Source organism: Poromitra crassiceps (assembly GCF_964638095.1).
Source record: "Poromitra crassiceps genome assembly, chromosome: 10".
NCBI classification, from domain to species: domain Eukaryota; kingdom Metazoa; phylum Chordata; class Actinopteri; order Beryciformes; family Melamphaidae; genus Poromitra; species Poromitra crassiceps.
In genome coordinates, this window is record NC_139631.1 from 55233391 (window position 1) to 55249074 (window position 15684).

The following is a 15684-nucleotide window of genomic DNA, read 5'->3' on the forward strand; positions in this document are numbered from 1 at the left end:
TGGGTCAATCCCCAGAGACAGGACAGGAGATGGGGGTTGAGGACAACCACCCCTCACTGAACGTCTCTTAAGACCAAGGAGGTCATTGTAGATTACAGTAAGGGGAAGAAGACTCACCCCCCAGTAACCATCAACGGCACAGTGGTGGAAAGGGTAAACAGCTTTAAGTACCTGGGAGTCAACATCCACCAGGACCTGATGTGGGCCAGCCATTCTAAAACCCCATAGACTTTTCCACTGATGAACCAAAATGGCAGCGATTTCTGGTTGAGCCTACAAAAATACGTCATTCCTGTGGTACTCTATTCCTACCGTGCCTCGTCATCGTCCTTCCCATCCTCCTCCTCCTCATCGCTAATTTCTACCATACCTCGTTGGTTTTCCCTCTCGCAGATGCATGCGCTCACCCGCTTCGCGCATGCGCAGTTGAGCTATACCGCAGGGATGACGTATTTCTGTAGTCGCTCGCTGTAGTCGGTTCTTCACTGTTTCTGCCTATGGGATTTGTGAATGGGTTTTTGGCGCGATGCTTCAAATAAGGTCTGTGGTTAATGCAAGCTTATTCAAATGCAAACCTGTGTTCAGCAGGATAATCTTCACACATGAGGACCACTTTCATGAGTTTTTAAGCATAAATGTGAGCCATATAAGTAAAAAGCTCATGCTAAGCTATTCCAGAACTAACACACAGTGTCGCATAGGCTTCCACGTCACGTCACCACAGCCAAATTCAACCTTTAGTGTTAGAGTGTTGTGACTGTGAGCTGACAGAGAGCAGTGTGTGGGACCATTGCAAGATCACTTTATAGTTTGGTAACACTGTCAAACAGCTCCACACGTGTGACAAACTAACTTGCTAGTATTGCTCGTCTTTAACTGCTTCTGATTGGTCAGTCTAGAGTAGGGCTGCCACAAACGATTATTTTGATAGTTGACTAGTCACCGATTATTTTAACAATTAGTCGACTAATCGGATCATAAATTGCAGCTTATCGCACAATTACTCAATCGCTCTGATTTAACTATCATCAGCTTATACATTTAGCTTCAAGTTGTTTTAAGCATGTGCCAACTAAAAATAAAGACAATTAAGATCATAATTCACTCAGAAATCATCTTTTAATTAACTTTAAAGTTTAGAGCATGTAGCAGCATATTTATATCTGGCATCAATCTGTACTTGCATGTAATAAATGTAATATAGTGCAAATTGCAAAATAGTACACATTGAAATTGAAAACATATAGTGCAATGAAATATCTACTATCCATTGAATGAATAATGGAAAATAAAATTAGGGCACTACTACGTGGAATGGAAATGGAACCAAAAACTATTCACTATGTACTGCAACCAAAATATCAACAAAAATAAATTGTTTCAGTCTTTTCAGGCCTCAAACGAAAAAAGTAAGTAGAGAGTGCAAACTGCTGAGTAAAATGAGGTTTCCAGTATTCCCGTCAGCAACACATGATCTTAACGTCGCTATGATGACAACATTACAGCAAGGCTTTTAATGTTAATATTGTTAGTCAATAGCTAATGTTAGCAGCTAAAAATTGTGAGTGAGCTAACAAGCTAATTAGCCTTCATCTCCATCATCGTCTGCATTCGCCGCAACGTGCTTCCTTTTGAGATGCTCGCGCATCATACTCGTGCTGTCATGATAAGCGAGTTCCGTTTATTTAGCAGATTTTGCATTTCACATCATTGTGGGTGAAACGCTCCCACACTTTGGACGTACGAGGATGGCTAGACATTTTTTCTATGGAGCAAGCTGCTTGTTTTTCCGGTGATGTCACGTTTTCCCCGGATGACTGCGCATGCGCATGTGCATCAAAGACAGGACGGAGACGCCTGGAGGCCAGGCCAGCCAGTGAGGCCACCGCCAGCAGCAGCTTCGGGGAAACAAAACAAAAGTTTTTTTCTTTTTTTCAGATTAAAAAAAACATGCGATGACGTCGATTACCAAATACGTCGGCGACGATTTTGGTAATCGACGTCATCGCGACTAGTCGACTAATTGTGGCAGCCCTAGTCTAGAGGTACTTCACGTTTCTCTAAACTGCTATTGGCTAATTGGGCGGCTGGGCGGGACTGAGTGTTGGGGTCTCCTGAGTCTCCCCTGAGAGAGCATGGTGACACGAGGTTAGGTGACAGGAGTTGTTGTGCTGCTGTGCATTGATATAGCGTGTGAGTTTTACTAATACATCTAGTTTGAAAGAGCGAGTGGGTAATAGCTGTGTGACTGAACTGACTGAACCCGGACTGAACCAGGTGAGGGAAAGAGAATGTCCGTGTTCGATCTTTGGCATGATGACGTATAATATCCCCGTCGACAGTGTAGTCTCATTTAGCCGTTTTTTTTTCTTAAACTAGCTGGTTGCCCTTTTAACGGCACGTAAAAGTTCAAAACTCATAAAAGTGGTCCTCATGTGTGAAGATTATCATGCTGAACACTGGTTTGCATTTGAATAAGCTTGCGTTAACCACAGACGAAGAATAGCCGTAGCATCCTGCTGCGACTAATGGGGATCCTAATAAACTAAACTAAACTAAACTAAACAGACCTTATTTAAAGCAGTGCGCCAAAAACCCATTAAAAAATCCCATAGGCAAAAACAGTGAAGACCCCGGATGTGTTTTCCAGCATCCATGTTTTCCAGACTTATTTCTGCGGCTCTCTATTGTGCGCCGTGCCACTCTCTAATTATACTAGTAGAGATTGTTCTTAATGTTTGACAGCCGCATCCATCGACTCCAGAGGGGTTAATATGTTCAGTTTTAGAGTAATACTGACAATAATTGAAAATATATGACATTCAAGATTCAAGATTTTTATTGTCACTCCGTAGTACAAGTATCACGTGTGAAATTCTTGTTCTGTAGACTCCGTTGCAAAATAACAGGGCATATAGGCTAGGTGCAGGAAAACAAGAGAAGCAACAAGCAATAAGGCAGTAAAGCAATAAGACAAGTCAAAGACAGTGACATATTCACTGCACATAGGTGCAAATGGCATGGACATACTTTAAATACAATTAAACATTAGACATACGTAATGGACTGGTAGCAGCTATAGTACAGCTACTACATGATTGTTGGGAGTTTATTTATGTACTGTATGTTAAGGAGTCTCGTGGCCTGCGGGAAGAAACTGTCCCTCAAGCGATTTGTGCGTGCTTTTGGGACCCTGTATCTCCTCCCTGAGGGTAACAGGGAGCACAGGCTGTTGCACAGGCTGTTGTGTGACATGTGTCATTAGCAATAGATCTACTGTATATCTAAATAAGCCAATATCTGGTTGGACAAAATAACGCTTGTACGCGACTTATATCCTCAATCACTACGTTTTTGTCCCAAAAATTTGTCCTTTTTCCGAATTTTGCATTTTCCGATTAAGACATCTGGGTTATTCCAGTATTATTCGGGTTTTCGGAGGATTCTTTCATCATGTATACAGCGCATTCGGAATATGCGTCTCAATCAGGGTTTTTACAGCAGTTTGCGATGCATGTTGCCTGTTTGTGGTCAGCTGATGTGTGCTAGAAAGCGCAATATAATCATAATAATCCATCATCTCTGGCATGCAAAAAGAAATGCCGACATTTCTGATCGGGAGGAGATGAGAAACATCGATTTAAAGAGAGAGAGAGAGAGTAGCCTATAGTGCCCAGTGCCCATGGAAATCCACAATGCTTGCGAGCCTGCGAGGTAATAACGTAGGCTACTACTTTTTATGAAAGACTTGGATGCGCAATGCCAAACTTTTCAGCAGCAAGCTCCTGAAATGGACCAAGTGATGCTCGTAAGAATAGTGCTGCTCTGTTTATTCTCAACAGAAAAACTCTGTGGCTCGGACTACCTGCATCTCTCTCTCCCCCCCCCCCTCCCTCACGTGTCGGGGAGGGCGAGCTACGGCTGCACGTAAACGGGAATATTAGTGGATTATTCATTTACCGTAGTCGGAATATTGTCATTTTCCCAATATGGGCAAAAAGCTATATTGTAATATTGTGTGCATGTAAACGTAGTCAATGTTGCTGACATCACGCTCTGTCATGTGTCTGAGGAGAGTGTGACATCACGCTCTTGCCGCCTGCTCTTTCAGAAATTGAAGATGGAGAGCAAGAGGCTTTTCAGATGCTAATGAATCCACATCAAAAGTGTTCAAATGAACAAGAGGCTGGTGAAGCTTTGGCCCAGTTTTCATGGGCCAGCATCATGTTCTATTTGCATACAAGGTCAAAGGTCATGGGAGTTGAGAGAGAGAAAAACCTAGAATGTAATACAGCAATAATTATATGGGGGAGAAAAACAAAAAGCAACAAAATGGAAGGATGTTGGCTGCCTGTCAACAAGTTGAAACATCGCTGATCATATGACTGAGGCGATACAAGAGGTCACATTTAGTGACTCAATTAAAGTGCAAGTACAAGTTCATTAGTACAATTTCATTAGTACAAGTTAAAAAAGGAATCAAAAGGATAAAAACACAGTGAAGGCCCATTGTGGTCCTCCATGTGTAAGAGAGTGTGTGGTCCATTGTGGTCCTCCATGTGAGTGTAAGTGCAACAGCTACTTGACCTTACAGCTAGGGATGCACCGATCGATCGGCACGTGACCGGAAATGGCCGATTTTCACGTGATCGGCCTCGATCGGTGATCTGTTCCGGTCACTCTAAATAGCCGATTCTGTGAGCCGATTTTCACATGACGTGCGCGCACCCCAAAGCACCGAGACAGGCACCCAGCCACCACACCACACACGCCAGCATACCTTCCTCGTTGTGGATTTTTTTCACCGTCAGTGAAGTAGACAAAGCTCGCAGTTTGTCACACATGCAAGTCGAAAATAAGCCGTGGAGACAGAGATGCGGCCGTGTCCCGCTCGGCTGGAGTCCAGTCAGAGCGGCTCGCTTCACCTCACTGGCCCCCCTCTCTATGCTCTCTCTCCCCGGGAAGCGGTGCTCCAGCAACCCGCCACCGCGCACAGCCGGCTTGGCGAGTGTGTCCAGTATACCATTCCCCGACCTGCTTTTCCATTCCACATCAGCGCTGCTGCCTCAGCCTGTCAAGTCATGTTGTAACGTGACGTGGATACAGGAGAGACTATTTGTTTCGTATTGCAAATAGAACGACATGAGAACGACGGACATAATAATAAAAATGCATCGGACTCACAAGTGTGCAACGTTTTCTGTGCGTGACGATATTTTTTCGGATGGCAGATAAAAATACGCATACCAAACTTCGGACTGTGTGTAAACTCCGCCTGATATTCAGACTGAAGATCGTTACTGTAACTCATAAACTCATTTCCCCTCTACTCAAGAGGACTGGTCTGGAGCCAGGCTATAAACTCCTTGTCCATGGATCATTTTGATGTTCTGTTGCACCTGTTTTCTTTTGGAAAAGTAAATGCATGATAGCTGTGGGATATAGGCTATTGGATTTAATTTAATTTTTGTATTCATTGTATTTGCACAAAAAAGCTCTGTCCAGTAGCCTAACCTGGAACACTTTTATTTTGAGATGTGTTTGAGTGAGAAGGTCCTAGGCTACTTCATGCAAATGATAAGAATTGTTTATTTGTTTATTTGGATCCCCATTAGATGTAAGAATTGTTCTATGAATCTTAATTTTTAAACAAAGTTACAAAAACGTTTGTGTAAGCTGTCAATTGTTGTTTTTAGAAAAAAAAATCGGAATCGGCAAAAATCGGTATCGGCAAGTCAGACTATTCAAAAATCGGAAATCGGAATCGGCCAAGAAAATGGCAATCGGTGCATCCCTACTTACAGCCGGTGTTAAATCATGTTGTGTTACTTTCTATGATGAAGAGTCAGAGTGCAACAGCTACTTGACCTTACAGCCGGTGTTAAATCATGTTGTGTTACTTTCTATGATGAAGAGTCAGAGTGCAACAGTGACTTGACCTGACAGCCGATGTTAACACCTTAAGTGCCATAGCCGAAATAATTCGTCTTACATAATCCAACGCTTAAGTGCCAGAGCCGAAATAACTCGTCTTACATGTTTTTTTGACGGTGGGACATCAATCAACCCCTTTTACATCTTCGAGATAACTATTGGAGCAAGACAATGTGTGTAATCTATTTTACCGACCACTAAGTGGCGACAGAGACAGATAGAAGCCACAGCCACGGACCCGTGGACCAAAAGCAGCCTCCTCCCGCGGAAATGGCTTGGCGATTTTACAGTCAGAAGCCCGGAGACACACACACAGAACGGACAGAGATCCCCTCCGCCCCGGAGCCGCGGAGCAACGCGCGAACACACACACACACACACACACACACACACACACACACACACACACACACACACACACACACCGCGGGAGCAAGCCATTCAAGGAAATGGCGAGGCGATTTGACAGTAATCCATTTCAGACTCGTCTTGCCCGAGAGCGGCCGCACGCAGACAGGCAGGCAGGCAGCAGCAGCAACGCGCTTCTGACACGCCCGCTGTTAGAGCCAGGAGGAAGGAGGAGAAGACACACGGAGGGAGGAGTTTGAATGAGAGGGGTGTTTCCTGTTGTTATGGAGGAAATTACTGTTCAAAACTATTGTTTAGAATGTCTGACGGTCTTACTGATGCCAAAAATGAATGGTTAAAGTGACTGTTTCACAAAAAGCCATTTATCTCTGAATAAATTTCCAGACGCTGAAACCATGCTGTACTCAACGGCTAATATCTACATAACTACTAACTCTGCAAACTAACTCTTTTAGACAGAGAAAGCACACATTCTATTAGTTATTTTTAGATGATTGGTGTTCATGAATTCTTAACAGAAAAGAATCCTCGGCTGTTCTAAAATGAGCCAGAATCGTCAAAAACACCCCTGGCACAACTTACCTACAGGAATGAAAACATGGCTGGCATTCAATGTGTTAAATCATGTTGTGTTACTTTCTATGATGAAGAGTCAGAGTGCAACAGTGCAACAGTGACTTGACCTTACAGCCGGTGTTAAATCATGTTGTGTTACTTTCTATGATGAAGAGTCAGAGTGCAACAGTGCAACAGTGACTTGACCTTACAGCCGGTGTTAAATCATGTTGTGTTACTTTCTATGATGAAGAGTCAGAGTGCAACAGTGCAACAGTGACTTGACCTGACAGCCGGTGTTAAATCATGTCGTGTTACTTTCTATGATGAAGAGTCAGAGTGCAACAGTGACTTGACCTGACAGCCGATGTTAAATCATGTTGTGTTGCTTTCTATGATGAAGAGTCAGAGTGCAACAGTGACTTGACCTTACAGCCGGTGTTAAATCATGTTGTGTTACTTTCTATGATGAAGAGTCAGAGTGCAACAGTGACTTGACCTGACAGCCGGTGTTAAATCATGTTGTGTTACTTTCTATGATGAAGAGTCAGAGTGCAACAGTGACTTGACCTTACAGCCGGTGTTAAATCATGTTGTGTTACTTTCTATGATGAAGAGTCAGAGTGCAACAGTGACTTGACCTTACAGCCGGTGTTAAATCATGTTGTGTTACTTTCTATGATGAAGAGTCAGAGTGCAACAGTGACTTGACCTGACAGCCGGTGTTAAATCATGTTGTGTTACTTTCTATGATGAAGAGTCAGAGTGCAACAGTGACTTGACCTTACAGCCGGTGTTAAATCATGTTGTGTTACTTTCTATGATGAAGAGTCAGAGTGCAACAGTGACTTGACCTGACAGCCGGTGTTAAATCATGTTGTGTTACTTTCTATGATGAAGAGTCAGAGTGCAACAGTGACTTGACCTTACAGCCGGTGTTAAATCATGTTGTGTTACTTTCTATGATGAAGAGTCAGAGTGCAACAGTGACTTGACCTGACAGCCGATGTTAAATCATGTTGTGTTACTTTCTATGATGAAGAGTCAGAGTGCAACAGTGACTTGACCTTACAGCCGGTGTTAAATCATGTTGTGTTACTTTCTATGATGAAGAGTCAGAGTGCAACAGTGACTTGACCTTACAGCCGGTGTTAAATCATGTTGTGTTACTTTCTATGATGAAGAGTCAGAGTGCAACAGTGACTTGACCTGACAGCCGGTGTTAAATCATGTTGTGTTACTTTCTATGATGAAGAGTCAGAGTGCAACAGTGACTTGACCTTACAGCCGGTGTTAAATCATGTTGTGTTACTTTCTATGATGAAGAGTCAGAGTGCAACAGTGACTTGACCTGACAGCCCATGTTAAATCCTGCAAAGTCATGGAGTTCAGCAAGAATGAGGCCAATAGAGGGAGGCGACTGGGGTCGGTCTCCAGTCTCTTCTCATCTAAATGCATAATCTACATTTATTATTCTTCTACAGACTGCATTTAATAATATATTATGATCGATTGTTTTTTCCCCTCAAAATTATTAATGCCATTAAATAGGAATAGGTATCTTGATTTTTAAAAAAATAAAAAATAAAAATGACGGCTAATTAATAGATTATAGCGATCTGATCGTCTATCGCCAATCTGTAATGGCCACCATTGGACGATATGAAAATAGGGACGATTGAGCAGCCCTAATCCATATACACAGAACCAAACATCCATACCCCCACATGCAAGTATATACAGAATATAGAGTGTATATTTAAGCAATATAGCATGAGAGCCAGTGTGTTGTGCCAAATATATCCCCCTGATCAGCTGTTATCCCACGAGGCCGCAGGCCGAGTGCGATAACTGCTGAGCAGGGGGATATATTCCACAACACACGCAGCTCGAGTGCTATATTGCTTTTATAAAACAGTTTCCAAGTATGATAATATAATAATAATAATAATACTATAAGTCCGACTCCGACTGGCATGTCGTTCTGATAGAGTCAGTTGAAACACTACTGTAAGGCGGGACCGCAAGAACATGCGGGTGATTTGATTGGATCGTTCTGGAGACTGAAGTTGACATTGGCCAATCCTGGCGCTTGCTGAGTAGCTGACAGCTTTCTGGAAACCCCGACAGGCAGCTCGAGCGCAGCGTTGCATTCTCAGCGCTTGCTGAGAAGCTGAATGCTTGCTGCAAAGCCCGACACCAACTAACGTTACGGGGTTAAATGCGGGGTTAAATGCGGGGTTAAATGCGGGGTTAACAGCCTTTCTTTTGCAAAGAAGACATTAGCCCGCATCTATTCTTGTACAAAACATCATTTTCTGCGAAGTATTAGTAAAGTTATAAGCGAAGATCGATTCACAAGGATCTGACAGCTGTCTCCGCCATTTTTTTTTCTACGTTGTCATTTGAGGTAAGCCTTATTATTACTCTCTTAGTAAGAGAGTTGCCATGGCAACCAATAACCCATGGCCATGGGTTATTGAACTCGGTTACTGGAATTATACAATGGCTGTGAACCAATCAGATTGCTTGATTTGAGAGAGCCGTTTTATAAAAAATAATAGCAAATAGTAGCATCATAGCAGCTACAACATTTATACAAGCTACATTTATACAATGCTAGTAAAAAATAGAAGCCCTCTTTTCCAACAAGACAAGCTGGCCTCCTTCACCTTCTTCCTAAATATTGGCAGCGTTGTGCTCATATTATACATTACATTATGTCATTTGGCGACAACGCTTTTATCCAAAGCGACTTACAATAACACATTTTTGTCAGCAATAGAGCAATCAACTATGCAACACAGTCTATGACAACTACAACTTCTGAAGGAATAGTGGTAAAGTTTAGTTAAGTTTTTTTTTTTTTTTTTTAGAGAGAGAGAAAGAAGTTAATTTCAAGACCTATGTTGGTTGCAACACTTGGTTAGTCACTTTAATACATTTTTAAAATAAATGCTTTTTAATTTTGCACCAATCGTACAGTGTGCCTTGGATCATTTTTGAAGGGGACTTGCATTTTAAATTTTATGGAGATACTCCACTCGTGCAAAGGCAATAAAGGCAAAGGCTTTGACAAGAAAATGCGATATTGATGATTTGTAAAGTTTGCGACCCAGTTCACATATCACATTTGAACTCTAACCTCCATTTTTCTTAGGGATCTATGTGTGTAGTATTGTGACCTTTTTGTATTGCCACACTGCTTGAGAAGATATTGTTTCAGCTTTGTTTTTGTTTGTTTTGTTTCTGTTCTTTTCTAGCCCAGAGAGGCAAGCCGTATCTGGAAGATGCACATGGTCAAAGGCCAGGAGGGCCTGGGCATCCAGATCACCGGGGGCCGGGGCTCCAAGCGCTCCCCCCACGGCATCATCATAGCCCATGTTGAGGAGGGGGGCACCACCCAGAGGTACAAGTAGTCACAATAAAGGCAAACAAACTCGAACCCATAGTATAGTGAGTCCCTTTATTTTTACTTCCTGGAAAACACAGAGGCTGTATATGAAATGCAAGGAACCTGTATATCACCTAGCTTCCTAATTAGGTACCTCCTTAATTAGGTACCTGGTTTGAATGTAGGTGACAGAGAAAGAATTGATTTCAGACGTCCTCAAGGTAGCGTTGCATGCTGGGGGCAGCCAGGTGGACTTTTCCCCTGCATCCTACAATAAAATTGCCGAGGTGGACGGGCAGGCGGTGTCACGTTTTGTGTCACGAAAGTGAGATGGGGCAGAAGCCCCGATGTCACTTTCATGATGTCGGCCGGACCGGGGGGCCCGACCCCACGCGGCCTGGGCCCAGGCTGTTACGTGGTTTTACGTCTGGCTCTTACGTGGTTTTAGGTCTGTCTCTCACGAGAACCTTAGGAATCAAAGTTTATCAGGGTTCAGGAGCAGGGCTACACCTCAGCCACGCCTCCTATGGCTTTACCTATATATACTGACCTGTTCAGCACCTCAGCTCGCAAGCAGCACGTCTCTCGTTCATGTGTTTTACATTTCATGTTGTGCTCCCAGACAGACCAAGCTCAAGCAAACTTATCTTTAGTCGATCACTCACCAATCTCACCATGGATACTGATCTACAGCTCTTCATCTCGGAGAGCGACTTGTTCAATCAAACACCACCAGGATCTGCAGCATCGGGGTTTCTCTCGTCAGCTGACCAGCTCCATGTGCCCGGGTCAATGTGCCAGCCATTCCCGTGCGGTCCATTACATTACATTACATGCTGTCATTTAGCAGACACTTTTGTCCAAAGGGACTTACAATATCACATTTTGTAAACAGTACAGAAAACAACTATGCAACACAATCAATGACAGCTAAGACATTTTGATAGACTAGAGTAGCACCATGTAGGTAGGAAGTAGTTTGAGACGGAATAAGTAACATGTAGCATTAATAATTTTGCGAAGGAATATATATAGCCAAGACCAAGGCCTATCTTCCCCGGAGCGACCTGGAGAGGGTGATCCATGCCTTCATTACAACTCGGCTGGACTACTGCAACTACTTGCTCCGTCGTTTGCAGCTGGTCCAAAATGCGGCTGCCCGTCTCCTAACCGGCAGCAAGAAGCGAGAGCACATCACGCCAATCCTGGCCTCACTCCACTGTGTGGCTCCCCATCCGCTTCCGCATTGATTTTAAATTACTGTTGAATGTTTTTAAAGCACTACATGGGTTGGCACCACCATACCTCACTGAGCTCCTGCACCACCATACCAATCTAGAGCCTTAAAGTCAGCTGACCAGCTGCTCCTGGTGGTGCCTAGGACCAGGCTTAAGACCAGAGGGGGTAGAGCCTTTGCCATAGCAGCCCCTAGGCTCTGGAACAGCCTCCCCCTCCGTATTAGATCTGCCCAGAGCCTCGAGGCGTTTAAATCCCTGCTCAAAACGCACCTTTTCTTCCTGGCCTTCGACCTGAGTTGAGCCTGCCTCTTGGCAACCACTTTGTTTTTATGACTTGTATCTGCTGCATTGTACTGCACCTTGCTCTGTAGCAGTGTATTCTGTACTTGTCGTTTTCTTCCATATTTTAGTGTTTTATCTGTGAAGCACTTTGGTCGGCTTTGTCGTTGTAAATGTGCTCTATAAATAAAGTTGACTTGACTTGACTGATATATATATATATATATATATATATATATATATATATATATATATATATATATATATATATATAATATATTTTTTATAATTAAAATATGTTAGTTCAAGAAGGGCCCAGGTGTAGCCTGGAAAGGTGAGTTTTTAGTCTCCGCCGAAAGATTGGCAGCGATTTGGCCGTTCTGGCCAGAGTCACGATCGGAATGAGGGACTTTTGAGCCGACGTAGCGGGGGAGGGGCGAGGCGATCTGGACAGGTGGAGGAGCGGAGGGAGCGATGTGATGTTTGGATCTTGACCATAGATTGCAGATACGGAGGGGCTGTCATGTGGACTGCCCTGTAGGACAGTACCACTGTCTTGAATTTGATGCGAGCCAAGATGGGAAGCCAGTGAAGGTCAACGAAGAGGGGAGTGACTGACATGAGAGAATTTAGGTTGGTTGAACGCCAGATGGGCTGCAGCGTTCTGAATGAGCTGAAGCGGTCAGATGGCCGAGGCAGGTAGCCCAGCCAGAAGAACATTGCAGTAGTCCAGGCGGGAGATGACGTGCCTGGACCAGGAGTTGTGTCGCTTCCCTCGTGAGAAACGGACGGATTCTACGGATGTTGTACAGGGAGAACCTACAGGAGCGAGCAGTAGCTGCGATGCAGGCAGAGTTGGACAGCTGGTTGTCAAGGATAACTCCAAGGTTCTTAGCTGTTTGAGAGGGAAACACCGTAGTGTTGTCAATGGAGATGGAAATGTCAGTGAGAGGACAGTCTTTCCCAGGGAGGAAGAGTAGCTCTGTCTTACCAAGATTCAGCTTGAGATGGTGGGCAGACATCCAGGCACAAATGTCTTTGAGGCATGCAGCGATACGTGCCTCTATGTGCCGGTGCCTAAGCAGTTCATCGTCTATTGCCCATCCAGCAGTCCCGTGAGGGGACACACACATCCAAGAGAGATGGCGAGTGGGAGAGATCCCACTCGCCATCTCTCCAGTCGAGCAGAAGACAGAAATACTCTCAGGCGAAGCCAAAACACAAACACTGCAAAGTAGAGAACACTGCAGAGCTCCAAGTAGAGTATTTATTACAGCACCGTGGTAACATTTCGGGCAGCACCCTGCCCTTCCTCAGACAAAACACAAACACTCCCACGTTTCCGGGTTTCCCCAAGCAACGCAGTCACGCAGGACACACGTTACCCCAATGACGTCGCCCGAAGTTGCAGGGTCAGGTCGTATCTTCCCTTGATTCCTCCATTTCTTATTCATCTATAATCTTTTGTGTATGTTGTTTTATTGCCGTAACACATGCAGTCTGTTTACCACGTTCAACGCTTCCCTAGCTGCCGGCTGCCGCACTTCCTGCACGTCAAGTTACCGAGTCCAAGCAACACCATTTCCCATTCTCACTTTCAAAATAAAACACGTTTGACTTTCCCTCGAACAAGCAAAACACCAAAGTAAGGATAAATAATGTATTCAATAGGGCGACTGGATCCACAGCTCCCAACTTGCACAGCTAAGTTTAGAAGATTTTCGTCCACGCTGCTCCCGTCCACACTGCTCCCAGTCATCAAACATTCATTCTGTGCATTGCCATCCAGTGCACCAATGCAAGATGCAACGTCATCACATGTGCATGTTTGTGTTTGTGTGTCTGTGTGTGTGTGTGTGTGTGTGTGCGTGCGAGTGCATGTATGTGTGTGTGTGTGCGTGTGTGTGTGTGTAGGGATGGTCGTCTTGGCCCAGGTGACGAGCTGCTGATGGTTAATGGTCAGTCTCTGGTGGGTCTGTCTCACCACGATGCTGTGGACATCCTCCGCTCTACTGCTGGCCTTGTGCAGCTGGTGGTCGCCACAAGGGTGAGCACACGCGCACACACACACACACACACACACACAGACACACACACACACACACACACACACATTTATACAATTTATTTTATTTTGAAGGTCTATGTTTTTTTTTTTTTGATGGTCTGTGTGTGTTTTGGGCTTTTATTTTGAAGGGATGTGAGCTTTTATTTTGAAGGTCTGTGTGTTTGGTGCTTTTATTTTGAAGGTCTGTGCATGTTTTGGGCTTTTATTTTGAAGATATATGGGCTTTTATTTGGAAGGTTTTGGGCTAGTGTGTGCGTGTGTTTGTGTTGTGTCTTTGTTGATGTTGTTGTGGTGTGTGTGTGTTGTTGTTTTGTGTGTGTTTTTGTGTTGTGTGGTGTCGGTCACCCCGGGCCGCGTGTGTGTGTGTGTGTTGTTGTTGCGTTGTGTGTGTGTATGTATTGTATTGTGTGTTATCGGTCAGGCTGGGCCGATGTCACAAACGTGTAGTGTGTGTGTGTGCTTGTGTGTGTGTGTAGGGCTGCCACATTATTGACTTTTTCCATACCGCACAAATTAGCGGAGCCAATCAAACGGTAACCGAAAAAAAAGAAAAAGAAAAGAAAAAAGTTATAAAGTAGGGTAATTGTAATTGTTAGGGTAAAAGTTATAAGCCATAACGTTTTTATCTAAATAAAAGTCTCTTAAGTCACTATCTATCTGATATTCAGAGATGGGAAGTAACGAAGTACAAATACTTCGTTACTGTACTTAAGTAGATTTTTCGAGTATCTGTACTTTACTTGAGTATTTAATTTTCTGACGACTTTTACTCGTTACATTTTAACACAAGTATCTGTACTTTTACTTGTGTACATTTTCAAAACAGGTTTGTTACTTTTGTTTAAATGCACGAGAATGTCATTTAAAAACGAGTAGAAACGGGAGAACTGAGCAGAAGTAATAGACGAGTTTCCCTGCGCTGCTGATAAAAGCTCATTCCAGCTCCGCCAATAGTATGACCTGGCACTCCTCCGGGGCGTGGACAAAGAAGCACAAAGATGAGAAACATGGATTTTCTCTGAGGGGAGACACACGCAGACATTAGGAGCCGTGCAGACAGCCAGCACTTATTAGCGCTCCTCTTTTTGCAATTCATTCTCTATAAGTACGCGCTTAGCGCGCATCTCTTTCAAGAAGCATTTCATCGCGTTTAAAAGCTGGTGGTGTTTTTTTTTTAGCGCAGCGCTCTGGGCGCTGAAAGGAGAGGAAAGTTTAACAGGAAAAGTGCCCTGCTCCTCTTCACTCCTCCCACCTCGTGTCTTCTCCCAGGAGAGGAGGATTTTCATCTTGCTGCTTCCAGAGTTGCCAATAATCTGGCTTTTCCAAGCGTTCTTTTTTAAATAACCGCTCCCTGTGTGCATGGCCCCTTATGGTGTTGTTCTAACACATACATTCAGTTTGTGCACTGTCAACATTCAGCTAATATGGAATATGGTGGTGTTCTAACACCAGAGACCGTTCTGTCTTAATAATAAACCTTGAATTTGTGAATGTGATCAACCTGTGGACATTCAGTTCCTTATCCATTAGGTATCAGTATCGTATCAGTCTCGAGTATTGTGATACTGCACTTTGTAAGGGACACCTTGTATCCAGCAGTTAAACTTGTCTAACTATTTGCACATTCATATATCATGGAAATATTAATGAGGGAGGACTAGATATGATTTTAATGGGGTTTTTTGTGTGTGGAAAAACCATAGCACACTATTTAAAGTAGAGTTTTAAGATGTGTAAAACATTTGTAGGGGATCTTTTATCCTCAAATTATATTCTATGATGTGAGGTTCAGTAATTCAGAAAGATACAGTAAAAATACTTTTACTTTTACTCGTTGGGTACATTTC

At 43.7% G+C, this 15684-nt stretch overlaps 1 protein-coding gene across 1 annotated transcript in view; it reads left to right on the forward strand.

Annotated features, from left to right (window-relative positions):
• The window catches only part of pdzd2 (PDZ domain containing 2), a gene marked incomplete at its 5' end in the record, with an annotated part of 174875 nt that overhangs the window by 43296 nt on the left and 115895 nt on the right, over positions 1 to 15684 (forward strand). Inside the window, 2 exons of the mRNA XM_083645507.1 lie at positions 10122 to 10267; positions 13684 to 13816. Coding sequence (XP_083501633.1) covers positions 10122 to 10267; positions 13684 to 13816 — 279 coding nt within the window. The remainder of the gene's footprint in view (positions 1 to 10121; positions 10268 to 13683; positions 13817 to 15684) is intronic.